Raw genomic sequence first — 27,413 nt, forward strand, 5'->3', positions numbered from 1 at the left:
AAACAGGATTTCATATAATTATACAATTAAGGAAAAATCCTAACATGTAGGCAGACATACAATGACATGCTTTATTCAGTTAAATAACTATTACTTTGCAAACAAACTTTCAGCATCAAGAAGGACCAGCTACACTATATGGGACAAAGTTAAATGACAAATAGTCACAAGGAAGGTCACTGTATTAGGGTTTAAAAAGAGAGCTTGTTTATGTTACTGTTCAGGTTTTTAAAAATACAACACACAATGTATCTCTAGAGCAACATCAATAGTCATATCATCCCATGGACCCAACCAGTGACCATCAAAATATTTCAACCTATAACAAGACCAATGTCTTACAATGAGGACCAGACTAATAGACATGGTGTATAAAGACTAGACTTTATATTAATGAATAATAATACACCTAAGCCTATACAAGTAACAAACTGGATTTCACATGTGCAGCACTTTTGGCATCCCATTTAACAACCTACTCTGAGTCATCATCTTAATCTTACAAATCCATTAACTAACATCAAGGCTTGCTCTCACTGAAAACAATTTATTGTTTCTAATTAGCTTAAAGTTAGCATAAAAGCAGACATAGCTTATCTTGACTCTTTTCTTTTTGTGTAACATTAGTTTTGTATTATTTGCTATGCATGGTTTTCACTTTGTTCATGAATTATAAAAATAACACATATAGAAGAGAGAGGAAAGAAGAATGGATGTACTTTGCTCTGATCAAATGTGAATGCTCGATGAAAAATTACTTAGAACTGACTACACCAATGTTCACCCATTGTAATGTAAAAATCATTTACTGTTTCTACAAGCTGAGTGATTGTAATGCAGCAACAAAGATAATTCATTGTTCATTTAAAAAATGTCTGTAAATGCAAATTTAAAAGGCTTTAAAGGTAAGCGTTGAATCCAAGTTGTTTTGAAAGAGAAACAATTGTGAATGGTACAACATGAATGTCAAATGTGAAACCATTAAATATTGTCATCATTAAGATGACGTCAGCAGGAAAAGTAAAAAGTAAACCCAAAACCATATTGTACTAATTGTATTAACAGAATCATTTGCATAATTAAACTCCTATAAATCATTTAATACATTTAACAGTCAATAAAACCTTTGTAAATGTCAAGATAATGTGATAACATTGTTTATTTTTGAAATGATGACGTTAGGCCCACTGCTTGTGTTTCATTGAAAGTGGTTATTTGGTTATAAAAACAATTAAAGCATTTCCTGTAAAATCACTATAATGTAGTCTTTTGATGGTTGAGATGAACATAAAAATAAGAGGCACAATTATTAACATGTGAAAATCTGGATTATTTCTAAAAGAATTTTTTTAATATTTACATTCAAGCTGTCCTCTAATAATGTATCAGAAAAGACATAATTTTTTATTGTGTCAAAATTCATTAAGTTTCCTATCCTATTTTTTGTTAGGAACTCCTCCTCTTGGAGTTAACAAATGTCATCAGCATAAAAGATATAAAAATACAAATTGGGTTTCTTTTCCAAAAGTACCTGAACTCACTCCTACATTTTTCATTAGCATCCTAGACCTCTACCCTGTGCCAGCCAAAGGCACTAAATTATAAGCGCAGTTCATGTATACCATATATTTCACTTTGCTTTACTTTTTCCAGATTCCATTTTGTATAAAATGGGAACACAGAACAATTCTGGGTACCCATTCAACAGGACGGTGTGGGGCTTGGTGTTTGGGTCTGTGGTGGTAAGTTGCCTTGAGTCCTGTGCACACATTAATGCGTCTCTGGCAGTGTTGGGGTTGGCACAGGATCAGGCACTAAGGCCTGCTCTCCAGTAGTATTCGATGGATCTCCTGGAAAGATGGTCTCTCTTTGGCATTCCTGTGCCAGCAACTCAACATGAGCTTGTAGATAGGGTCAGGACACAAGGCCGGCTGTGGCAAGTAGATCTGGAGATGAGAGTTTGCTCGTAAGTGCCAGACATTATGTTAAGTCCTTAAGTTTAAGTCCTTATAATTAACAGTTGACAGACTGTATATATTTATGTGTGAATTTTTCTCCCAAAATCAGATATATGAATGTATGGATGGATGTATGAATGAATATATATAGGACTAGATGGAAATTCTTTTGTTATAGCAGCAGCATATGTAGAGTAATAGTAAGAAATAATAAAAATAAACATATTTCAGGACAAACTGTAATATTAACAGAGTATAGAATAAGTATGGCTTACTTATACACAAGTCTCCTGAGTAATGTAAAATAACAGTGCACTGGTTCTAACCACAGAAAATATGAATGATAAGTTTAATAAATGTTGCAAATGGTGCAATAATAAATAGATAAATGATTATGTAAAGTTCAGCTTGTCTACCTGTCTCCTCTGGTCTCGGAAGAATTCCCCTGTGTTTTCAATGACCTGCTCATCTGACAGCTGAGAGTATGGCTGTTCCTTGCAGAAAGTCAATGTCTCCCAGAGAGTCACACCAAATGCCCACACATCACTGGCTGTGGTGAATTTACCCTGCCAATCACATATACATATGTAGGGTCCCATTTGACCACATTTTATCAGCAGTTACAGACTATTTAGGCCTACCCACAAAAGTTGAGGAAGATAGTTTAACCCTTTCACAATATGCTACAAGACGTGTGACTATATCTGTGTATCTATGTGTGTGCTTCTTAGAGAGAAACCATTACTGGTCAGTGCATATTAGTGTTTCACCAATAGTATGCTCTCCCAAGACATCCAGCGGATAGGCAGCACAGCTCGGCCTTGGATGCGGTAGTAATCTCCGCTGTACAGGTTCCTGCTCATGCCAAAGTCAGCGATCTTAATGGTGTAGTTCTTGCCAACAAGGCAGTTGCGGGTGGCGAGGTCTCGGTGCACAAATTTGAGTGAGGAGAGGTACTTCATGCCTGAGGCAATCTGGGTGGCCATGTGCTGCAGGTTACTGTAGCTAAAGAGTGATAGGTATCCAGCACCCACAAAAAGAAAATCAAGAAGCATCCCATTATGAGACGATACATGTTTAAGTGTAGAAAATAACAGTGACGTTCTGTGTTTCTACTGTAAAAGTTGCTACTGTGTTATTACTATTGGGTAGGATATATTCAACAGACAAAGCCATAGACAAGTCTATATATTGCACATATATTCTTACATAAACATATAGGAAGCACAACAGGTGGGGGTTGTGCAGTTGGGGTAAACAATAGTTAACAATTAGTCTATAAGTGGTGATTTTTCAAATTCTATCTAAGAGCTGAGTTTTGGTAAGTGGCCTTAGTTCACTGATAGCACACAATATTTCAAAGTCAAATTCCAGGTCTTGCTAAGATGTGAAATGCATTTAGTGGGTTTTTCTAATGAGATATATTCTGTTAGGAAATGCTGCCACTAAAACCTTGTGGTTTGTGCTTTGTTTTCCAATTTATAAGAAGGTTTTCTATGCTAGAGTTTTGTATTGGAGGCTATTAATATTGGAGTGTTTTTTAACCTTTTAAATGTGTTTGATCTACTATAGAGACATCTCCTACTAAACATAGAGAGGTCGACAGTGGACTGCTATAGTCCACTGAGATATGCCTGACTACAACATTCCAAAATTACCGATGTGTAGGACTATAATGCATGAAATTAAGTGTCTAAGGTATCTTATGAATGCTGTGAATAATTGTAAGAGCACAGATCTAAGATCAGCACCTGAATTCACAAAGTACCTTTGAGTAGGAATACTGATTTCTATTTTTCTCCTAATTATTATGAAAATTGAAAGGCATACATTGATCTCATATCAGCATTTGTACTCAAAGAAGTTTGATAAATATGGGCCACTGTCAGTATTGTTCATAGGAGGAGGCCCAATACAGATGACTACCTGACTGTTGGTGCATTGCTGAGCAGAGCGATCATGCCCTCCGGCTCATGGCGAGACAGGAACTGGTTGAGGTCGCCGTTCTCCATGTATTCGGTGATCATACAAAGGGGATCTGAGCTCATGCACACTCCCAGTAGTCGGATAATGTTGGGATCTTTTAACCGTGACATGATCTTTATCTCTTTCAAAAAGTCATTCCTTGGAAAAGCAAGAATTGAGGAGCAGTGAGAGACTGTTTTAATAAAAAGAACAGTAATTCTGCATAAAAAACCACATCGTTTGTAGAATGCATTTTTCACATAGAAAAACTAACAGCACTGTAACGGGACTCCGGCCCATTCCATGTGGACAAACAGCAGAGCCGAACATTAGAGGGATAATGTGAACAATACATGGGGCTGAAAGACCTTTATTTTAATTACACTGCTATTATAGGGAACAAACCTGCCATTTGCTGGAGTTCTGTAAAGTTATTGTAACTGTCTTACATTGTTCAGGGTGGCCAACTGACTGTGTAGATAACTACTAGAGTTAATGTATGTGTGTAGATAACTACTAGAGTTAATGTATATGTGTAGATAACTACTAGAGTTAATGTATATGTGTAGATAACTACTAGAGTTAATGTATATAAGTAGATAACTACTAGAGTTAATGTATGTGTGTAGATACAGATATATTTATTATAATAAGGTAACGGGAGTTTGGGTTCAGCGGTTGTAAGGGGATGAGTCAAGATTCGTGCCCAGAATTGAAGGGGAGTTTTAGTTAGTTTTAGTTCAGTGGAGCAGGTAATTTTCCAGATAGAAAGGGGGAGGATAAAATTGTGATTAACGGCTCTGTGTTTGGATATGGGTATATTTTAATAAGATCATTTTTGGATAATGGGAAAATATTTTAAATGATAGACTTTGTTTTGAACCATAGTGGAGAGATATTATGATTTTAATAAATTAGGTATCTAGAATGGTTTGGTCTAAGGGGCAAAGATTAAATATAAGGAGTGGCGTGGGAATGCAAGAGACAGACACATTGATTGAATGCCATAATTGGGAGCACGTTAAGTTGCCTTATTTTGGGTTAATTTTTGTTGGCGTGGATGATTGGATTTATTTTTTTCCTTTGGGTTTTTTTTTGGGGGGGAATTAGAATTTTTCTCTGCTTATGGCATCATGCCCCTGTCACTGGACTTTTTGAGGAAAATAAATCTCCATCATTGGTATAATTACTTCGGGAATCACCCTCTGTTTGATCTCCCCCCGCTATCCTGTTTACAAAAACTAACAGCAAAAAATTCTAATTCAAGTCTTGTATAGTAAATGCAAGATGGTAAATATAATAATAAATTGGAAATATTAATGATAAAGAAAAGTTTCTTTAAATGTTATTGGTAACTCTTGACACTGAGAATGTAAAATTGTTGTAAACCTCCATACCTGGCATTTTTATTAGCATCAGCTCGCAGCATTTTCACAGCCACAAGAACTGTTTGTTTATCACTGATGTCAAAAGAGAAGTCCTCATCCATGAAGTCCTCCATGTCTTCTGCCTCACAAAGATGCACCTGTAGCACAGCCAGTAATGACAGTCTTTAATCTTGAAGGCATTTTTCTTCATCCTCATCTAATAATAGCATCACCAAAAGCCACATGGCTTTTCACTAAACACACTGAACACAATAATGTTTTATTATATTTTTTATAAGCTAATTTGCTTGTATTTACTGACAAATGTAAAAATTTTGAAAAATGTTTTTAAAGGTGATGCTAGTGACATATGTTTTAAAACCATAATAGACAGAACATTGGTAGCATAAATATCTTGAAAAATTTCAGTTTCTAGAACTGACCTCTCCAAATTGCCCTTCACCCAACTTCTCTTTGAAGGTCAGCAGTTTCCGTGGAAACTCCTCTACTGCAACATCCTTGCCTGACAACAGGTCCATGGTGAGGGCTGGTACGGCGTATGTGTTGCCTCCCGTTACTCCTTGCAAGTTGACGATGTCAGCCTCAGCGTAATGTGGCACGCCCTCCTGGGCACTGGCTTGAGGGGACTTGGCGGCTGTCAATGCTGCAATAGGAATTACTTCATTATTTTATAAGACAACTAATAAAAAAACATAATTTAATCTCAAGATTCTTCAAATGTAATTCTTACACTACCAGTGCAGGACTCACCAGTGTCCTCTGACAGCTGGGAGAACTCGGGCAGCTTGCGGACTAGACGGGATGGTTCCTGGTAGTCTGGGCCCAGGGGAAATATGCGCTCGTAGGTGGAGTTGGACTCCTGCTCACTGGGTGCTGAGGAGGGGTGGTTGTTGTTGGTATAAGTGAAGGCCTCGCTCTGTATTGACAGACTAGCAGTAAGTTCATCGTCCAGCATCCGTCGAGATACCTGGAATAAAGGAGGCTCAGTGAAGGAATCCCACAGGACAGAAAATGTGTGAAAGAGCACGCCTACTCATTCCATGACATTCAGCCATGACAACACAGAGGTAAATTAGAGATACATACACTAAGAATTTATGCAGTGTTTTTTTCAGACCCTTCATAGTGTATTTTGTCATCATCAGCATGATAATATATTAATGCTGCAGTAAGCAATTTTTTTCCTGACAGATTTAGCAAGTTAAGAAGAAATTTCTCCCTTAAGTCCCATACTCACCATTCAAACATTTCTCCAAAGCCCCTCGCTCTAAAAATATGCATGTTGAAAACTATATATAGAGTTTTCCAGGTTGGTCTATATAACTAGACCATGTTGAAATGTTTTGACAGTCACCCAGGCTGCTACTTTAGTGATATCTCACAGGATGTAAAAACAGTCCAGCTAAAGTGCTCTTAAAATAAATCATTTAAATCATTTCTAATAATAAGCCCTTCAAGGACTTGCAAGTTGACAATGTCTGACTCAGCGTAATGGGGTACGTTGTCCTGGGCTTTGACTTTTATCTGCTCTGTGTACTCAGTGGTAGTATACACAACAGATAAAACATTTTTTTGATTCCCAGGGAGCTAACATGCTGTCAGACTGATAAATATAAGTGTAAGCGACTCTGGATAAGAGCATCTGTTAAATACTGAAAATGTTAATGAAAATGTAAATGTTAGGTCAGAACGATCTATTCTGAGACTTTATTTGGTGAAAACCAGATTTAAAGAATGTACAAAAACACTTTTGTGATAAAGTAACATATTATCAGTATTGAAGAACTGCACAATTCAGATGAACTACATCATGTAAAACATGAATAATTACACAGCAGAGCTCTGACCTTTTCCAACATCTTCTGCCAGACTTGTCTCCAGAGTATGATGACAATGATGGCAACAAGGATGAAGATAATGGCTACCAAACAACCAATCAGAATTCGGGTGTTGCTGTCATCTACTTTGTGAATAGGGTTATCCCCTAAAGAGGGGATACAAAGGGAAAGAATCTTCTGAGTGAGTGGGCTCAAAGTTTAGGAGAAATTTAGTGAGTCACAAATCTGTCAAAAGTCATATAGTCTCTTAGAACAAAGCCACTCACACCTCAGTGGAGCAGAAAGTATGGGTTTGAGTACCGACCTGGCTGAGTGCTTGTTGGCAGTCCAGTCTTTGGAGGAGAAAGAGTTGTGTTGTACATTGCCGTATCTAAAACAGCAGGTAGAGGACATTAGACTGACACATTTGGGAATTCTGTAAGTCAAAATAACAAATAAATGTCTAGCAATGTCCAGCTCTTTCTTTATTTTCACTGAAATCAAAGAAAAAGCTTCAGAAGAAATCAAAGGATTACCTTTAGCGCTGACTTCTGTGATTACAGTGACAAAGTAATCAATTCTGCAGTTACCTGCCCACAGCTGGACTTCAGTTTGGTAGTGATGATCATTACCAAGCTCACCTGACTGGAAGGTGATCTCACTGAACATCATCCAGATGTCAGAAAAGTGATACTGGCACTTGATGGCGCTGGCCATGTGGTTGTGGAAGGCAACTGTAACAAAGCGGGCGCTGGGGTTTACGTCATCCATCACAGGGCTGAAAGACACAGGTGTAGGCTCCCAGTCGGACTCTGAGCGGAAGTAGCATACAACCTTCTGGAAGACCTTCACCCTCCGAGAGAACATGTTGTTGCAGTGAACCTAAAACAGGCAGGTAATGGCAGAAGGAGAGAAAGACAGATGCAGGAAGGGCTTGCGACATCTTCAGAATAAAACTTCTTCAAGATGTATCTTGCTAAGAGAGTGGCAAATTCCTATTCTGAAAGGCCACAGCGTTGCCTAGTTAAATTAAATGATACTAATGATCTAAATGTAGCTGATGTTTCATTTAGATTTAATGTAAGGCATTCATATGTAAAGGATCATGTGTGATCATGAGTTCATATGTTGGTTATATTAAAACATATATTATCTGTTATTTTATCTAATAATAGAAAACTGATTATTTTAGCCAACTATCTTATTATGGTCACTTTCATTTGCAGAAAAGCAGTAAAGTATATGCTCTCTTTCACAAATTTATAACATTGCATTTGACACATTTGCATTTGATTTTAAACATAGAGAGTTTACACATTTTTATGTGTAATTTATAAGACATGTGTGATACAGTTTGTATGAGCAGAGAGTCCTTATTCCATAGGTTTTAAATGGTCAGGATTGGAGTTCACATTCTTTAGTTTCCTGGTGACAGTAATGCCTGGATAAATAGTGTCATGATGACGGAATCAGCGAAGTCATATGGGAAAGGGGAGAGCTGATGAGTTTAATAATGTGATAAATGAGAAAATAAAACCTAGCAGCACAGGACTGGTTTGCTTGCTCAAAACAAAACTTTCTTTTAAATTAAAAAGTAAAACATTTGTTAGAACTAGTCATAAACAGATGATACAAGCAAATATTTTCTGTAATATGAAAGAGAGCCATTCAGCATGAAGCTAGTAAAAAGCAAAAGCTTGTCATGTTAGCAACACTAAAACATGGAAAGATGGGACAGGGCCCCACTGTGAAAAACTACCTTCATGGTGGTGAAATTGCGGGTGCGGTCAAACTCAAACATGATTTCTACGTATCCACTGGGGAAGCTCTCATTGGTCCATCCAACATAGTCATAGCCAGGCCACACATTGTAGACATGGCTGAGGGTGAAATCGTCCAGACCACACATACCATCTGTCAACTGTCCAAGCCCTTCTGTCATACTGAAGAGAGAGAGATGGTGTGAGAACTTATATTAGGATATACAATTATTCTATTGTCATATTAACCAACAATTTGTAACACATTTGGAAACTTTTGCAAATCAGTCTTAGCACAGAAGTTACATACAATATTGGTCTAGCTATATTATTAAATTTAGCACAAAAAAAAAATCCTACCATTACACCACTAGGTGGTAGCGATGTTTTTTTTTTGTTTGTTTTTTTACACTAAGGCCTTTGCCAATACTCAAACTGGGGTTTTGTTTAGCAGTTTAATGACTGTGAGATTGTGGGTTGTTCATGGTAATATTCTACACAAACACACACACACACACACACACACACACACACACACACACACACACACACACACACACACACACACACACACACACACACACACACACACACGCACACTGCCATGGAAGCATTGTTCAGGAAGGCATGAGTCAAATCCTTCCATGAACATTGAAACCACCCTCTCATCTCTGTATGTTGTAAGAGTCATGACAACCGGGTACAATAACATTGTGACTCTGCTCCATCTTCATCTTAACTGATTTTGGACCTGATTCCTTTGTCCCAGGGTTTTAGTAAACCATGCAGATCTAATAATCCATGGAATCAGCTGAGAACTACGAACTAAGACCTAAGAACTTTATATATATAGGCATATTAACATCTATTTTTGGCATTGACAATCTGTGTCATATATAGGATCTTAAAACAGGCAAGCAGTTCCCTCTGTTACTGTAATCACTAATTCACTAAGATCAAGACAATAGTCTGGTATTTGGTTTGAACTGCACTGAGAAGGAAGACAAGTTAGATTATTCCTCCCTGACTCCTTAGTTTCTTTTCAGGCACATACAGAGACTACTGACCTGTAACTCATTGCACCATCATAGACAGAGTCGTTGAGGTAAATGTTCTGACCGTAGAGGATCATCTGTTGGCCTAGTGGGACGTTGTATGATACCAGCCCATCTGGAAACAGAACAATACTGTAAACCTATTAATAATGATTTGAATAGGTGAACTGCATAGGAGAGTCGCTCTAATACTTCTGTCCAACAAGCTGCTATCATAGGAAAGGGGTTAAAGGGGGGGGGGGGGGGGGGGAATACCTCCTTGGCTGTTAGCTTTGGGAGTTATATATCAAATTATCAGAAGGGGAAAAAGAAAGCCACATCTGTCTTGATAAGAGACTTCATTGAAAGAACCTGAACAATTATTGCTTGGTATGAAGGTCAACTTAATTTATAGCAGACAGTAAGATCAAAGTTTCGGGGAAAAATTTAAACTCTATCACTGTCACTACAGAGCCTTCAGCTACAGCAAACAGTTGAAAGGACACACTACTAGTGGCAATGCCACTGTTTCAACCCATCTCTAGCTGTCTGAGGTCTTTAACAGGTGTGAGTCTTCATGAGCTGTGTAAACCCAGCAGGGGCCTTAAAGAGCCCTGCATGTGCAGGGTCATGGGTGTGACTAAGACATGGTTCTCAAGCCAAACAAACAACCCTGCCTTTACGTTCTTAATGATTAAGCTGTGTGAGTCATGTGTCCACTACCTTCCAGGAGGACCAATGAAATCACAGCTGGTGGTCAGCATACAAAAAAGGCAGATGATACAGCTTTCTTATAGCATAAAGGCCATTGGATCATCTCTTTTATTGTTAAAGGGCAGTTGGGGCATCTTTCTAATTGCATCACAACTGACCAAAGAGTAAAAGTGCATCTGCATGACTGATACAGTAATGATCAAGTCCTTCTCAGTCTGATAAAGCAAATGAAGAAAATGTAAAGGAAGAGTGCACTATGGCTTGGATGGAGGGCCACAGGCGTGCGTACCGAGCCACTCGCAGCCGTACAGCTCCACACGCATGCACACGTTCATTGAATGGTCCATGACGGGCATGAAGCGCACAAAGCGGGCAACGATGGGCGGCTCAAGGTCCTTCAGCTCGATGTCATAGGCATTCCTGTTCCCCTCAATCACCTTCAAAACAAGCAACCATCACAGTCACAGTGGTTCCACTGAACATGCTGCACAGTGTATGCTCAACATTGATCTACTACAATAACCCATAAATCACTACAGAAACAATTTTACAGTGTGTAAGTAAAAGAGATGTAGCTTAGAGAACGAGACGGATCTAGAATGTGCACTTGCTCTGGGTGTACAGTAGGGGGAGCTGTCTTTGGCACGTGCCTGCTTTCTCTGCCGGCTGCGCCAAGAGATCCAGCGACTGCCGTCGCGGCTGTACTTGATCTTGTAGGTCTGGGCAAACTCGTTGCCCATGCCGCCTGCGTGGCGCCCCTGCGTGCCCACCAGTGTGATGAAGTGCAGAGAGCGCAGGTCTATCTGCAGGAACTCCTTCATGTTCTCCGGCTCGCCAGTGATCTCGGGGCACCAAGCTCCGTCCCCCTCCTCGCAGTCCAGCCTGCAGCCGCACCACCCCACAACACAGAAAGCTACTTTCTCATACTGGGATCTGCATCCCTTGCCATTACCAGTACCATAAATGTACACAAACCTTTTAATTTTGGGATGTGGAGAATATTAATGGGACAGCTTAGCCTAAATGATACCAGTATTATCTGAGGCTTGGGTGGAGGGAAGGGGGTGCAGTCATAATTATATCATTCTGCTGAGGTTACCCACATTGAGCTTGATGTGGTCTTCCTCATGTTGAGAAAATCTGTACCGTATACACATGGACACACACACACACGTATGTATACATGTATACGTACGTGCAAGCACACATGTATGAGCAGACACACACACACACACACACACACACACACACACACACACACACACTATATATATATATATATATATATATATATATATATATATTTCCCATATATATTTTACCTGCCATATTTTGCTGCTGTTGAATCAGACCACTGACTTGAAGCGGAAATGTCTTCATCCAAAATCTGTCCTCCAGACATCCCTAGAGGGGATCGACACACGCCTGTAGGAAACCCATGAGCCTATTAATATACTCTGTAAATCACACCCCATTATATCTGTCAAGTCTCCAAAGCACTCCGTTAAACTGAAAAGCATCACTGGCACTCATAATTTCCTATAACCTAGAAAAAAATCTTCATATAAATATTTCTAACCAGCTGATGCAGTAACAACAAACATATAAGGCAGGACATAGCACTGGTGGAAAGCCGTAGGCGTAGTTTGAGGTGAAACTGAACAAAACCCTTTTCTCCCATCTCCATCTATGTGGTTACCCCGCATAAATTTAGTTGGGAACTATTTCATACTCTTTGGCGCAGACAATTAGCCCAATCACCGTATAACCTCATTTGGAGAGAAGTCCTGGCCAGAGCTTCAGTCAGCTCCTGTGTGGTCTCTGAATTTTTATTTTCCTTACAAGGAAATGTCGAAAATGGTCCTCCTGCCTTTTCTTCCACCATTTGTAGGGCTATTCTATAATGTAACTGTGCTAGCAAAGAGATTCCAGGGTGTGCTAACGGTTAACTTTTATGAGCTGGAAATAATGTTTCATTACACGTGGATGCTACTTGCTGTAAAAACAAATGATGGCAATTCTTTGATCAACACTATCACAGTACGCTGCACAGAAAGAGGAGGAGGGTTTCTACAGCTTTATGGTTAGTTTCCGTTTGTCTGGCCATGACTGTGTGTGGCAGCACTGCCGGATGACCCATTCAAATACAGCTCCAGCACGATGTGCTAGGGTAGACAAAACCCTACACTGCTCTCTCATGCTCTATCCTATTCTCTTATGCTTTGACAACATAGGACAGCATTAAGAATGTTTGGAGTACCAATGAAGTAAATGATTAAATAACTGAATTAAATGTAATTGTTGTGAATGCTATTTGGAGCTGAAAATTCAAATCTATTACATATTTGTGACCTCTTTGATACCCTGGGAGCTAGTGAAGTATGCTGTTAAATATTATTTTGCATCCATGTGTAATCAAACAGCACCAGACTGCAATCATGAGATCATATTACACAATGCACTGCTGGATAGAATAGCTTTGATGTTAAGTGTGTGTGTGTGTCTGTGTCTCTGTGGGTGTGTATTTGTGTGTTATGGACTTGATATTAAAAGTGTAGTCGGAAGTGTGCATGGCCTCTACTGCTCCGAATGGCCCCTCCAACTCAACAGCGAGCCTCTGTGCTCCTGCCAGCAACAGCAGAGAGAGTGCAGAAGGACCTTTTTGTCTTCCTTTTCTCTTTTTTTTCCGGCTCTCCTCCAAATGTTTGCTGAAAAGTCAAGATGGGGGAAACCTCAGAGGCTTGGTCTTGGCAGCGACAGGCTGATATGGTCCAAAATGGGCCGAATCCCCCAACAAAAACTTCTTCCAGATGTGACAGAGCCGCCTCCTGCTCTCCGCCCGACTCCACCACACCCCCTCCTCTCTGACGAACTCAATGGCCGTGCGCACAACCAGCAATGTGCACTGGTTCTGCATGGCCCTGCCTGACTGTCCTTGCTCCATGGATTGAAACAGATGGGTGTCAGTCTGTTGTTTGTTTTCATATGAGCAACAAACACAGAGAAAAAGAGAGAAGAAATCACAAGCATCCAGCACTTATTAAGGCACAGAAACAGAGACATGGATGGCAGGACTCTGAAGCCAGTGCCACAATATGTCCTTACAGTGACATTTTCCCAGCACACTTAAAGTAATCAGGCTCACCAGAGAGTTTAAGTACCCTCACTGATGCATGTGTTCACTATTGTCAAAGCTGTAGATTTTCTTACAAGGAATAACCAATCGTTACCATAAGAATTGTGCTTTAAAAATGCGAGGAAGTTATGAAAGGAAGAACGTCTATGCTAAGCCTGATAAGAGGTGTCTAAAAGGCATTTCCTGGGCTCTGTGCTGTAGCACACATGCTTGGATCCGTGTTTACACAGTTTGTGTTTTCTTGCCCTCTCTCTTTGATGCAAGGGAATAGGGAAGGGCAGTGGTAGCATTTAGCTACCAAAGCTAAAAATATCCCACACTCGAGAAAGGTGGAAAAATACAAATATTATCTGGAGAGAAGGAGGGCTTAGCCCGTCTGTTCTCTCTCTCTCTCTCTCTCTCTCTCTCTCTCTCTCTCTCTCTCTCTCTCTCTCTCTCTCTCTCTCTCTCTCTGTGTATGTGTAGCTATGGAGGACTTGTGTAGCAGCTCATAGTTCCAAGTGTCCCCAACCCCCATCACTAAGCCAGCTTTTTCCATGCCCTGGCCTGTGAAAGGCTCATTTGTTCTACTATGCTTGCTAACTACTGGCTCCAATACATTGCACACACATTAACACAAATACACATGCACTCACACACAGACATACATGCATACATTGTGCTTGTCCCTGTCACCCATAACCAGTACACAAAATAGACAATAACAATAAAAAATGAGAAGTTGGATGATTATGTAAGTGATTATATAGTGATTATATCATTTCTCTTTACAGTATACAAGAAGTATAAAAATACAAAGTTGGAAAAGAGTAGTATGGTATAACTACAGTGCTTGGGAATTTTAAACAGGGGAAAGTTGGCACCAGAGTTCATCTCATAGCTACTAAATTCTGCAGTGCACTTTTCCTGCTGCTGGAAAAACCTTTCAGTTTAATTTCAGCAGAAATATGGTGGAGCAACTAGAGATTACGGCATGTTGAAATCTGCCTCATATCAGAAGTATGTTTAAAAAGTGTAAAAATGATGACAATTTACCATCATAGTGGAGAGCAGCAGATGAAGAATATCTACTCTTTTACAAATAGACAGTTATTGCTCCTCTGTCAGAGAACATGTGGGCGTCTGGCTATTCCTCTTTTACCCTCTGTAGTTGCAGCTCTAAGTGTGAGAAACACCCAGTGTACGTGGTTTACAAGTTTGGCAACAAGAATCTGGAAAACGCACAGAACCTCTGGAGAAATGAGAGAAAGAGAACCCAATTCAATATGCTTTCCTGTTGTCAAAATGTCTGGTATGCACTAGCCACAGACTCCAGCTTGATGGCTAAATTCTCTGCAAACAGTCATGCTTGACCTCTAGCTACATTCAATAATACACTCAAAACAAGGTTACAGCCTCTTATAGACCCCGGGAAAAATAGGGAAAGCCAGCAATGTATTTGACATGTTCACTGATGAAACCTGAACGCTCCCACCTCTGGGCTACTATGTCCTTATAAACACCAACATGAGCACTGTCTCCATTCTTGCTTGACTGTAACCTTTTAAACATCACAGCCAAACAACTTATTGTATTCAGTCAAGTTTGAATGATTCTGGGCTCTGACTACAGGATTCTGGGCTATAAATAAATAGGATAAAACAAAGAATAAAATCTATATGGTATAACCAAATAAGAAAGAAAATAACATTAACATCAATATACAAATTTTTATCTAATGAAAGCCCTGGTGAAAGTTGCAGCCTAAAGCCTGCATCCATGTGCAGAGCAGGGCTGAGTAAAATGGCTATGTCTGGCAGGTCAGGTGCTGATAGCTCTGGCAGCAGCTGCAATGGCCCCCAGCAGGAAAGGAGTGCAATGGGAGCCAGGGCATGGTTTTGTAATACAATTAGAGAACACAGTTGGAAAGGTATAGACTTTATGACTTTATGACACAGTGTCATAAAACCACAGAGAGTGGTGAGATATTTATTTTTTTGTCTGTTTTGTTTTTATCCCTGGGATAATTCTGGGATCTAGTGATAACAATCAAACAAGCCTGTTTTAAATATGATAAAGGAGTATGCCACTCAGCTATAAAAGAAACCACTAAAGCATACTAAAAATTCCATATTAAACTCCAACCTTCGTTTTTCTCTAAAACTACTCATATGTGCAGTAACGACCTCATCTACTCTATGAACTAACTTTTCTTCATATATTGTAACAGCACAGTGTGAATTTCATTATTCAGAAAACATTAAACAGAGAGACTTCCTTTTGTCTTTATCCTGTGTCCCAACTGTATTACTGCTTAACATGTGCTTGATTCTGGTTTCCTTGTAAAATATAATTGAACCTTACAGTGACATCACACTTTCCTCCCTGCAAACCACCCAAGCTGGTGAGAAATCGCTGCATCAGAAAGGTACAGATCAAAGCTGCACAAAAAGTTTCACATATAATCCAGAAAAGAAGTTCAGTTGCTTCAAAAACCCAAATAGGCTAAAATAGGCCAAATGGAATATCCTACTACACAGGGATCTGAAGTTCAAAGATACAGGCTATAGTACACCATATGTTAAGTAGCAAGTATCTTGCATAGTTGCTGGATTTATATGATCGATTAAATGATCAATAAAATATTAATTAAACGGTAAACCAACACAGTTAACTTGAAAAACATGCTAACTTATTATCTTGATGTTATTAACCCAAATAAAGTTGGAGTTTAATCCAAGCCTTACGTTTACATAGTGCTTTCCAGTAAATCACTTGGCTTCATTTCACTGTATATTATAAACAGGCAAAAAGAACACATCCGAGGAGCAAAAAGCTTATCTTACTTGGATTTACTTGGGATTTCACAGTCCCTGACAGGTAGAGGAGAAGGGGCAGTGGAAAAAGCATCTTCCAGAAGTGGTTCATCTCAAGCAGAGACCAGGCCTTCATTCCTTTGGAAGGAAGCATTAAGAACAAATGAGCTTTCAGGTAACACCATACATTGAAGGAAAAAGTATACTGGCACATCAGGAGCAATTCTATCTCATACTTTATTATTCCACCATATATTTGAAGGTTTTTTCAGTACAATGACATAAAGCCACCAAGTTGAAACAAATCTTAATATTAAGATTTGTTTATATATTAAACATCAATGAGAAGCTGAATAGTAAAGCAAACACTTGTTAACTGAAACCATCATTTTATTTGGGCTGATAAAGATACTATGATTGTTTGCAGAAGCTACTACAAGTTCGCTCCGAGTGAGTTGTGCTTCTCTAAACCAAAGAGTGGGCATTTGCTTCAAATGACACATTGAACTGACCTGAAAAATAATATTAGTGAAAGCCACCCTCAAGATGGCTAGATTTATTGAATTGATCAACTGAGTCATGGAATTATGATGGTTACAGAAAAGAGAGGAAACTTGTACTTAGGTGTAGGGATAAGATGTAGCTTTAAACAGCAATATACATAATTTAGTTCCAGCTAACTTTGTGCACCACTGAAAATGCTACTAGCAAAGTGCTGTTCAATTTTTATGCTGCGTGAGAAAGAGAGCTGCATTAGCAAAGAGAGCTCTTACGATAAAATAAAAAAAATCAAACCAAGCAGGAGAGATGAAGTGAGACACCTGATGGTGACTCTCAGCTGACCACTGCTCACTAGGCTAGGACAGGACTAGTAGCCATTTCATCAGCAGGTAACACGTCAACATGACACCTTGTCTCATTAAACAAACTACAGATGCATGCCACGGTGAATAACCAGTTTTCATATATTTGTTCTGTTTATCACAAGCCTTCATTTGATGATGTACAGTGATTCATGCTCCATTCAGGTGGTTTAAAGACAGATATATATGTCCCTAATCTATTTATGGCCTGAAAATGATTAGGGAACATACAAATGCCAAAGATATAGTACTATGCAAAGCTTACTGTGTCATAATAAAACTAGAGACAATGTCTCACAAAAAATAATAAAGATAATGCAAAACTCAATGTGATTTGTAGCCTTTTGAATTTTACAAAAATAGTAAATGGCCTTAAATGAATTCTATGTGACAAATAATCCATATTGACTGCCTGGCATAATGCCCTAATATATTATAGATATCTATTGAAGAATGTTTGCACAAAACCCAGTGGCATGTTCATGGATATTTTATTTAATTGTTGTGTAAAAACAGAATGGCTGAGGGACAACACAAATGTGGATCTCTGTTGGATAACTCAAGAGAGGTTTTTCCATGAAAAGTCTTCATCATCAGCCAAGCGCTACTTTCCTCACAGCACTGCGTGGGAGTGTGGCCCATAAAGGAACATGTTAAGACCAGACTGTTTTCTGCCCTTTCTATCTAGTTAAGACTCTTTTTTTTTCTTTCTATCTAGTCAAGACTCTTTTTCTTACAGAAAAGCCCTTTATCTTTTAAACAGGTTATATTTTGACCATTTCTTTCTAACAAATCTTTTTTGCTTTTTTCCTTTCACAAAGAAAATGGTTAAAAGCAGCTACAAATCTTTGTGTAATGATTTGGTTATAGAGAAAGAGAAGTGTATCACGTCACTTTATCCATGAGTATTTAAAGAGAGGAAACGCTAGCTTGTCCAGAGCCGTGGACTTGTAGTCATGCTTGGTTGGGAGGTCAAGGCTCAAACTATAAAGTTACCCTCCATAAACTCCAAACTCCATCTCACAGCTCCATATATGTCACTTTAGACTAATCTTATAATAAAGGTGCATTGTACTTCCAAGGACACCCTTAGCGCAGAGTTGCCTTGTGTGAGTCTAAAACCACCGCATGAACTCCCCACTAGAGGCCACACCACATGGTGAGAGTGGCAGCCATGACCTGGGTTATGAGGGTCCCTCAATTATAGCACAGCGCATACTGGGGTTACAACACAGTGGGGAGAGCATTCTTCAGTCTGCTATTCTAATAGCACTTCCCAGAACCACAGGAAGACATGATTTATTAACATAATCACTACATTCACCATCAAAAATATCCAAATTTTAAAGCAGCTTCAATCTTTTCATAGACATGCTTGAGGTAATTAAATACTACATACACTTCTCTATATAAAATTCAAATATAAACCAAAAGATGGATATTTGATAATTATTACACTTTTTGTATAGCAAGAAAATTAACAAATTAAAAAAATAAACAAATGTTCAGGCCTGTCTTAATGAATTAAATGTAGTGAATTAAATGTTTTGGTGCAATATTAAAGCAGTATACATTTATCAGAATATTCATTTACAGTAATATAAAAAATAGTGCCCGAAATCTACTGCACTGTGACTGGAATTCACATTCACCTCTGTTACAGTAAAGCCAAATAGCCATCTGTCTTTGCTATACCTGTTTCCATAGTAACAAAGGCAAAGGACTAACATAAAAAAAACCTCAACAGACAGTTTACAGTTACCAGTTACTTGACATTCTTACAGATGTAACCAACAGTATTCAAGAAAAAAAAAAGTATTTGGTTGGTTCATTTTGTAAATATAAGTTTGCTTTGTGTTACCAAATTATGTTCCTACACATGTGTGTATACATACAACAGAAATGACGCAATTGATGTTGACTCTTACAGGTGTTTTAAGTTAAGTGCAATATTTTTTATTCTCAGTGGTTGTGACTATCAGAAAGAATGTCCCAGTGAAGATGTTGGGCCTATTCATAATTTGACATTACATGATTGCCCAGGGGGACGGAATCCCTCTTTTCCAACTTTTTCAATGTGTTTCAGAAATGTCATAAACATGCTTATGCCTCTGTGGATATATATTTTTCAAAGGACCTCTGTCCTGAGTACTTCACTACAATGTTTCTCTCTCTCTCTCTCTCTCTCTCTCTCTCTCTCTCTCTCTCTCTCTCTCTCTCTATATATATATATATATATATATATATATATATATATATATATATATATATATATATATATATATATATATATATAAATTGTACTAGTCTGACAAGTAATGTTTCATGGAGTGATTTTACAAAATGGCAGATGGGACTGATTAAAGAACACAGCAAACTGGGCACATCAGGAGCTGTAATAAGAGACACTGCCTCCAAACCAGTAGGCAAAAGTGTCTGTGGTTAGTGCTGAATTAAGTTGTCATGAGCCCAGTTAGTTCAAGGTGAAAAACTAGTCAGCTTTTAGACAACTCTAGACCTTATGACACTTTAAACATATACCTAGACTTACAAACTGAATTGTTTGAGAAAGATTTCTATGCTTGCTAAAATATTTCTCCTCAAAATTGGAACTCCAACATTTTAATGCCTGCCTTTTGATGCTACTTCAAAGCATATCAAACAATAATGCAACACTGCTTTCACAACTTACTTTTCCTGTAACATTATAAAAATGACCTGTATAGATTCAACACCTTTTATGTACAGGCATTAAATTGCCTTCATTGCAGGGCTTAGCCTTCTCATCTTAGCTTTCTCCAAAGTATCCGTGTCTCTGACACAAACAGGCATTTTCTGTTATAAGGCCTAGAATATTGTTACTGAAAATATCATTGCTGAGATGCAAACAGGAAACATGCTGGGTGGAAACAATTTCAAAGAATTGCCTCTTTAACAAAACACCTCTGCAAGCATAGGACCTCTGGTATACTACAAGTAATTTCCCTTCTTACAAACTCGGTAACATAAATAAACTGGGATTTACCTGATCCCAAAACATAATACTGGCTCCAAAGAGCCACAAGAGGAGGAGAACAAGCTTCAGTCCTTTTGTGTGGGTGCTATCGTCAACACAGCTCTGAAACAACCATTAAAGCTATGACTGGTACAGCAAGTGTAGATCAGATAAAATAGTCTGATAATATGACATAGTATTTTGCTTTCCCCTGTATTAGCATACATAGCCATTGTTTAAGTGACGTGTTTTTGCACTGCGCATTTTATCGGGGCAATTTAGCAGAATAATGTCCTCCCGTTATTTACTTCTGCCTGTATGTGCAAATATATAAACCCACATCACTAATCCAACACAATCCCTAAGAAACTCATGACTGTGAATGAAAGCACATTTTTGCATCCAATTAGGGTGCCTGCTGAAAGCTTGGGGATAACAATGTTTGTTCTATTAAAATATATTAAAATCTGCTCTTCTAAAATTAATTCTTAATTAACGTTTTACTGACTCAAAGCAATCTCCTATGAGAATTGTAAGCATGAACAGCAGAACAGAGTGCTAAAAAGTGGAAAGACATGCATGTGCAAGTAGGACAAAGTTTAGAGAAGTGATGATCTCCCGTACTGGACAGATTTGTTGCCTGAGTTCCACAGTTTCGTCTGGATTCTCATATGCTCATCTCACCAGCAAGGTAAAGGGAGTCAGTTTGATTTGTAAATCTTGCCCATGAGCTGAGTGGTCTGAAGAGTGCCATTGTACAACTAAGACTTGCTTTGATCATTTGTACTGACAAAGCAATGTAACAGTCTGAAACACATGCAATTTTATTGGCATTCTTTGTTTTTGTAGTTTACTGATTAACATCTATTTTAACTTTTTTATTATGTAGATTGAGCAAGGCAGTTTTATTTTCTAGGAAAGCTTGTCAGTTTCCTAGCTATTTGCAAACTCCTCTTGTTGTTAGTCTTTGGGTTCACCTTGTTTGCACTGCTGAGAGACTCAAGTGCACAGAGTATTAATTATGAGTGATCAGGGAAAATGCTCAACAGTATCTTAAACAGTCAAAACCCACAGTTGAGGTGGGGAAGTCAGGATTTAGCTGTTCAGGTTTATCTCATTAATGGCTTGGTCATGGTTACCTAGTAATAATAGGGAACTGCATGACCAGCTGGGTAGAAGGTTTAGACTGGAGTTACCTTCTGACTCTAAAATTATAGGTGGCTTTCCAGTTTTAGGTGATTTGTCATTTATTTTATAAGAAACCTTTTAATAAAAGGGGGCTGGGTGAAAACATTACATTATTGACAATATAAATGTGTATACAATACATAATATTTTGTAAGTGAAAAAAATACTTTATCTAAAGCCTACAATTAACTCACAACATGGTTCAGTGTCAAAGATCTGTTTGCAATTAGTGGCCTTGGCTAGGAGATCTGGAGAATGAGGGCTCTCGTAGCACTGTAATTGGAATAAGTGACGTGAAAATGACAGTGAAGGGCTTCTCAAACAGCACCTCTTTAGGCATTTTTGTTTTGCTCTGGAGATTTTCACAGCTCATTTGAACTCATTCTAGATGACAAATGAATAATTTCTTGGTACAAAAGAAATAAACTGTAAGAGGTTTCATTATAGCCGTAAAATCAGTACTGGCTTTATCAATACTGTTGGTGAAACTGGTAGTTTCAGACAAGCGCACAGGCATTACATGATGGGGAGGAATGGCGCTAAACACTATTGCTTGTACAAGTCAACCTGCTTTTAGACTTTGTGAAACTGGCTGGGGACTGTGGTCATTACAATGATTAAAACACATGAAAGGACCTGGTTCTGTTGAAAGCAGAGTATATACAGTGCCAGTTCTGAGTGCACTGCTATAATAGCTTATTTATTAGGTAGTACTTGAGTTAGAACAGCCCTGAGCAATGTGCTTTATAGGGCCATCTACGTAGCACTGGAGTGAATGCCTCATACTTGAGATAATATTCAAACACCCAAAGATTTAAGCATGAAAAGAGCATGTGCTTTTCATTTGAAACCCTTTTCTTCTCCCCACTAAAGTAATGGACATTGCATTGTGGATATTTTATTTTTATGAGATTGCATGAGATCCAAATCAGTTGGCAGTTCTGCTAAAGTGGATCCAGGTGATGGCAAGAAAAACCAAATACCCATGAAATAACATGACTAATGTAAGCAGTCGGAGAAATCTGAAAATTTATAGCAGTCATACTAGGGTTATAGATTACTTTTTAGAAATATGTGTGGAATTGTTTGGTAGGAAATTGTTCCTTGTCTCCTGGTTATATTTCATAGCCAGCCACTAGATTATCTGATGAGATAAGCAATGTGTCAGGTACAACTCAATTTTTATATCAACAGCCACAGGCAAACTTCAAAGCTGTGAATTAAGTTGGCTTGAAAAAGCTAACTTACTGTTTTCTTATTTCTTCTTATTATTATTCTTCCACCCTAAATTTTGAACCAATTTTTTGACAGCTTTTTAAATAGAACCATAAAACTTTAGAGAAACCTCAGTCTTATACCTGAATTTTTAGCCTTTTTCATCCCTCCTCACCCCATCTTCCTGTAGGAATCCACTGATTTTGTAACTCCTTCAGCTGTAAAGATAGAACAACTAAATTAACTGTACTGATTGAACTACTAGGCCCAGTCACCATATGGCACTTCATACTGATGACACTCATCTATTCACCCTTTCTATCCTTTCATTCATCCTTCCTTTCATTCATCTTTTCATAGGAATCAACTGATTTTATAACTTCCTTAATTTTCAAGTTATAGCCATCAAACTTGGTGAAAGGACTCAACCGCTGACCTCAAGCGCCAAAGTGCCACTTGTCTGTCAACCTCTTCTATTCTTTCATTCATCCCTCCATCCTACCATAGGAAACCATTGATTTTGTAACTCCTTCAGGTGTAAAGATAGATACTATACTGATTTACAGTTAACATAACAATGTTACAACAGGGTTTGGCAAGCCAACTTAAAGTTGGTTCACAAACTTTACTTTCTAGTTTCATATTATAATTTGATGAAAAATTTGTATTATATGCTATAATTGAAACAGGAGATTAATTACAATCCAGCTGGTTGGTAAAAATAATACTTCAGACTCTGTGAGTTGTGGCTTGAATGGAATAATTCCCTATGGAAATGCAAGTGGTTGTGCCTTTGCACCTGCAGAAACCAGACCTAACTGCAAGACCGATTCTCCTTTTAGTTGTCAGAAGGATTTTAAACCCATCAACATTGCCTTGTGGAAAAACTGGCCCTTGCCAAGAAACTCTGTCCCATTTCCTTTTATAAAAACAATACTGGCTTCACACAGTGCTGCTTAAATGATGTGTGACTGAGACATGGTGAAAGCTGTCAATGCCTGCTAATTACATCTTCAATACACAGTCTTAAAGAGCACAGTTCAGAACCTAAACAGCAACTTTCAGTTGGCTAGATGACATTTATTTATAAAGCTATACCTAGTATATAGGTCTTCAGTACATTAAATAAACTACTTCAAACCTAGAAGTTAAAGGAGTATCAGTTACTGTATGGTTAACATTCATGGAGGTTAAAGGAGTATCAGTTACTGTACTTTTGTAACCTACAAAAGTCACTGTTGCTAATTATATATTTAACAAACTAAAGTATTTGAATTACAAATAGGTGCACATATGTATCTGCAATATCTCAGGAAATGTCATCTAATTTTCATGATAACATGAAGGTCATGTATGCAGTGAATTTCATAGTATACTACAGTGCCATTAGTCAGAGAGAAAGACAAGCGTGGAAGATGAAGCTCTGTTGAAGAACTCTGCAGGAGAGACATAGTGCGAGGAAGGCATGTAGTATGCAGCAGTTCAGATGAAAGCACGGACAAGGATAACTAGGCACTAGACTAGGATCAGTTCAAATATATGTGTGGATGTGCAAAACGCTCTGCTGCTGGTGTGCTGAAGATAAGCTTGTCCAAAACAGGAGGGGTGTATAGAGCGTTTGTGGGATAAAAATTGTAATATTTTCTCCAGCGATGTATTCAACATGTTGCTATTTATATATACCAAACAATTTGTTGTTAAGACATGGTATACAGCACTGCATTCAACTGCATTAAAACAAAATGATTTTATCAGATGGTGAGTAGGAACGTAAGTCTAGAGAACTGGGTGCCTGGCTGTTTTGAATCTCAAATCCAAATTACACACCAAACTGGAGTATATCATTATGTCTGACTTCCTGCCAGTCACTCCTTACTGAACTCTCATCTAGGAGGGCTGCAGCAGACATGTCCATGATCCCAGATGATAACATCTTGCAAATCTGTTGCCACCCTTCAGAGGGATATAGCTGAGGATCTTCCCAGACTGACTTCAAGTGTTGGAAGGCCATCTTCCCAAATCAAATGAGTGCCAGACATTGTAAGAATTTATTAATTTGGCTACAATAGAAGTGAAATTCTGCATCTTAAAATGTATAGTTAGCATCAGTTTAAGGAATTCACAAACTTATTGTGCATAGCTGTGATTACCTGAAAAATATGTAAAGGTCTCACAGAGAGCACCCTTGGCTATTCCCACCAGTACGTTTGTGAGCCGAATGGTGGTATGCCATCACACCCTCCTCTACCCGGTGTTCACTTTTTGCTATAGTGGATCTTTTACACATAGCACAAAGATGCTAGAACAACTCTTTGTTTGCATCTATTGTTTTTGACTCTCAGATCTCAAATTTTTACATATTCTTTTAGGGTCATGGACTAAGAACTAAATTGTAATGCCAATAGTCAATCACCATGGGATTATTTTTAGGTTTAGGCCTAATCTGACTTTGGGAAACTGGTCATTAGATTAATATTAATATGAATATTAATTGAAGATTTACTGTATTCATTAAAAGGAATTTAAAATGTTATACATTAATAATGATAACTAAGTAAATGTGCTTTTAAAATAAAAGTTAGGATGTTTAACATAACTTTGAAAGAAAACAAATTTGATTGCAAATGGTCTTAATGTCTTTCTTTGTGAACTTGTCAGAAATGTGTAATGGCAATGATACAAAATCCAATTTCTCTACTCAATTTATTACTGTGAACCTGCAATGAACATTAGGTTTCTTAAGACATCTATCAAATCTTTAATATTATTACTGTAATTAACAATAATCTGAAGAACGGTCCAAGAGGAGTGCAAAAAAAGCAAATATGAGACATATTTCCTTTGTTTTGACAGTGATTTGCTAAAAACAAATAACTATCTAGAGGAAACCATCCATCTTCATAACCAATAACCAACAACATGCAGTCTACTATACTATATAAAGTTTAATAGGGAAGTGGCTTCCTAAACTGATATTCTGCTCAACACAGTTGGGTTTGCACTGGTTCTGAGTATGTACAATACATCTTCACACCAGTTACACTGGTTCCAAGCAAAAAATAAATTTTTGTAATCAATAATCAAAAACATGCTCTCCACTATGCTATATAAATTTTAGTAAGGAAATTGCAAATGGCTTCCTAATTTTATAATCTATTCAGCACAGCTGGGTTTTCACCGGTTCTGAGTGTAGTGTGGGTCAAGCATCCGTTTGCTCTGTTATCCACTATTTTAGCCTGCCATGCAAACAGTAGCTCTTCCAGAGAAATTGTTAAGCACAAAGAAAAGATCTAGCCTACATGTAAAATAATGTATAAGCAATATATAAATTCTAATAAACAAAGAAACAAAAATAATTCATCACTATTCACTATTCATTACATGCAAGTGATAGCCAAATCTTCAGCAATAATAATAAGGCATTCAACTGTTCTCAAGAAAATCAAACTTACTGAATGAATTTTGCTTTTTCAAACCATTTATCCAGTACTGTCTTAATTCCAACCAGCAAAACTGAACAAAAGTAAAATCCAACCTGGACCTTTCTCTCTATACTCTCTCAGATCTCATATCCACGCACACTGAGTTGATGGAAGACAACTGTAGAAGAGGGGGAAAAAGGCAAGTGAAGAGAGTGAGAGAGAGAGAGAGAGAGAGAGAGAGAGAGAGAGAGAGCAAAAGAGAGAATGAGAGCAAGAGAAAGAGAAAGAGGGAGAGAGGAGAAAGAAAGAGCAAGACAAGAGTGAAAGAAAGAGAGAGAGAGAGAGAGAGAGAGAGAGAGAGAGAGAGAGAGAGAGAGAGAGAGAGAGAGAGAGAGAGAGAGAGAGAGAGAGAGAGAGAGAGAGAGAGAGAGAGAGAGAGAACTAACATTCTGAGGATTCTTGGGTACATGCCAAAGTCCCAGAATTCCTCATGCCATACAGAAGGTTTCAATTAAGTCAGGCTCCAGTGACCAATCGAAGATGTTTTTTCTTGAAATATTTTGACAGCCTAAGGGAATACTGAAAAAAAAGCATAATTCATAGCAAAAGTTATTTATGGAGACTGCTGAGAATTTTAGTGCAATTCTGTGTGTGTCAGCTCTTGGACACTATAGTTGTGTATGATCACTACAGTCCCTTTTATCCTGTGTTCCGCAGTATTGAAACAAAAGACAGATTCATTGCAAGCAAGCATGGCAAAAAACAAAACAAAACAAAACAAAAAAAAACAGCAAAAACACTTACTTTAGGGAAGTTCATCTTTCGAGGCTGAATAAAACAAAACCAGCTATTATTTACTATTATCACTAAAGATCTCAAATCCCTCTCTATTCAGTATAATTACCCTTAATTAAGTTCCCATTGTATACAATTTAAATTACCCTTAAATTATTCTTGATTAAATAATGAAAGTAATAGGAATTAAACAACACTTTCCTGACCATTTTTTCCTGACCATGGATAATACTAGCCAGTGACCCAGAAGTCACAAGCTCAGCACACACCACTTGAACTGCACATTCAGGGTGTATATCAGATGTTTCCACTAAAGGATTAAATGGAAAAAACTCCAGAAGATCCATGATGGTCCACTCCACCCAGAA

General features: G+C 38.1%; 1 protein-coding gene across 2 annotated transcripts; it reads right to left on the reverse strand.

The window, feature by feature from the left end:
• Positions 1–51: 51 nt before the first annotated feature.
• Positions 52–26,493, reverse strand: ddr2a (discoidin domain receptor tyrosine kinase 2a). Of its 2 annotated transcripts, none has more exons than XM_026998872.2 (17): positions 26,281–26,493; positions 16,598–16,705; positions 11,959–12,061; positions 11,287–11,518; positions 10,926–11,073; positions 9,956–10,058; positions 8,888–9,071; positions 7,770–8,010; positions 7,454–7,519; positions 7,159–7,271; positions 6,062–6,278; positions 5,734–5,954; positions 5,321–5,448; positions 3,885–4,082; positions 2,729–2,963; positions 2,375–2,524; positions 52–1,946 (listed from the first exon to the last, which is right to left on the reverse strand). In XM_026998872.2, exons 2-17 carry the CDS (start codon positions 16,701–16,703, stop codon positions 1,815–1,817), a joined length of 2,577 nt encoding a protein of 858 aa, XP_026854673.2. In that variant the 5' UTR covers positions 16,704–16,705; positions 26,281–26,493; the 3' UTR covers positions 52–1,814. The 2 variants fall into 2 exon arrangements, with proteins under 2 accessions (XP_026854673.2, XP_026854672.2); XM_026998871.2 differs by having other exon boundaries at positions 7,159–7,295.
• Positions 26,494–27,413: the final 920 nt, after the last annotated feature.

This window comes from Electrophorus electricus, chromosome 3 (assembly GCF_013358815.1).
Source record: "Electrophorus electricus isolate fEleEle1 chromosome 3, fEleEle1.pri, whole genome shotgun sequence".
NCBI lineage: Eukaryota > Metazoa > Chordata > Actinopteri > Gymnotiformes > Gymnotidae > Electrophorus > Electrophorus electricus.

Bases quoted from the DNA above. Each gene is read 5' to 3' on its own strand.
- ddr2a (XM_026998871.2), bottom strand. From the start codon at position 16,703: ATGAAGGCCTGGTCTCTGCTTGAGATGAACCACTTCTGGAAGATGCTT. The intron at 10,059-10,925 runs GTACGCACGCCT...TTCTGTTTCCAG, and splicing joins GTACGGCTGCGAGTGGCTCG to ATGGGCTGGTATCATACAAC. The intron at 5,955-6,061 runs GTGAGTCCTGCA...TTCCTATTGCAG, and splicing joins CCAGCTGTCAGAGGACACTG to CATTGACAGCCGCCAAGTCC.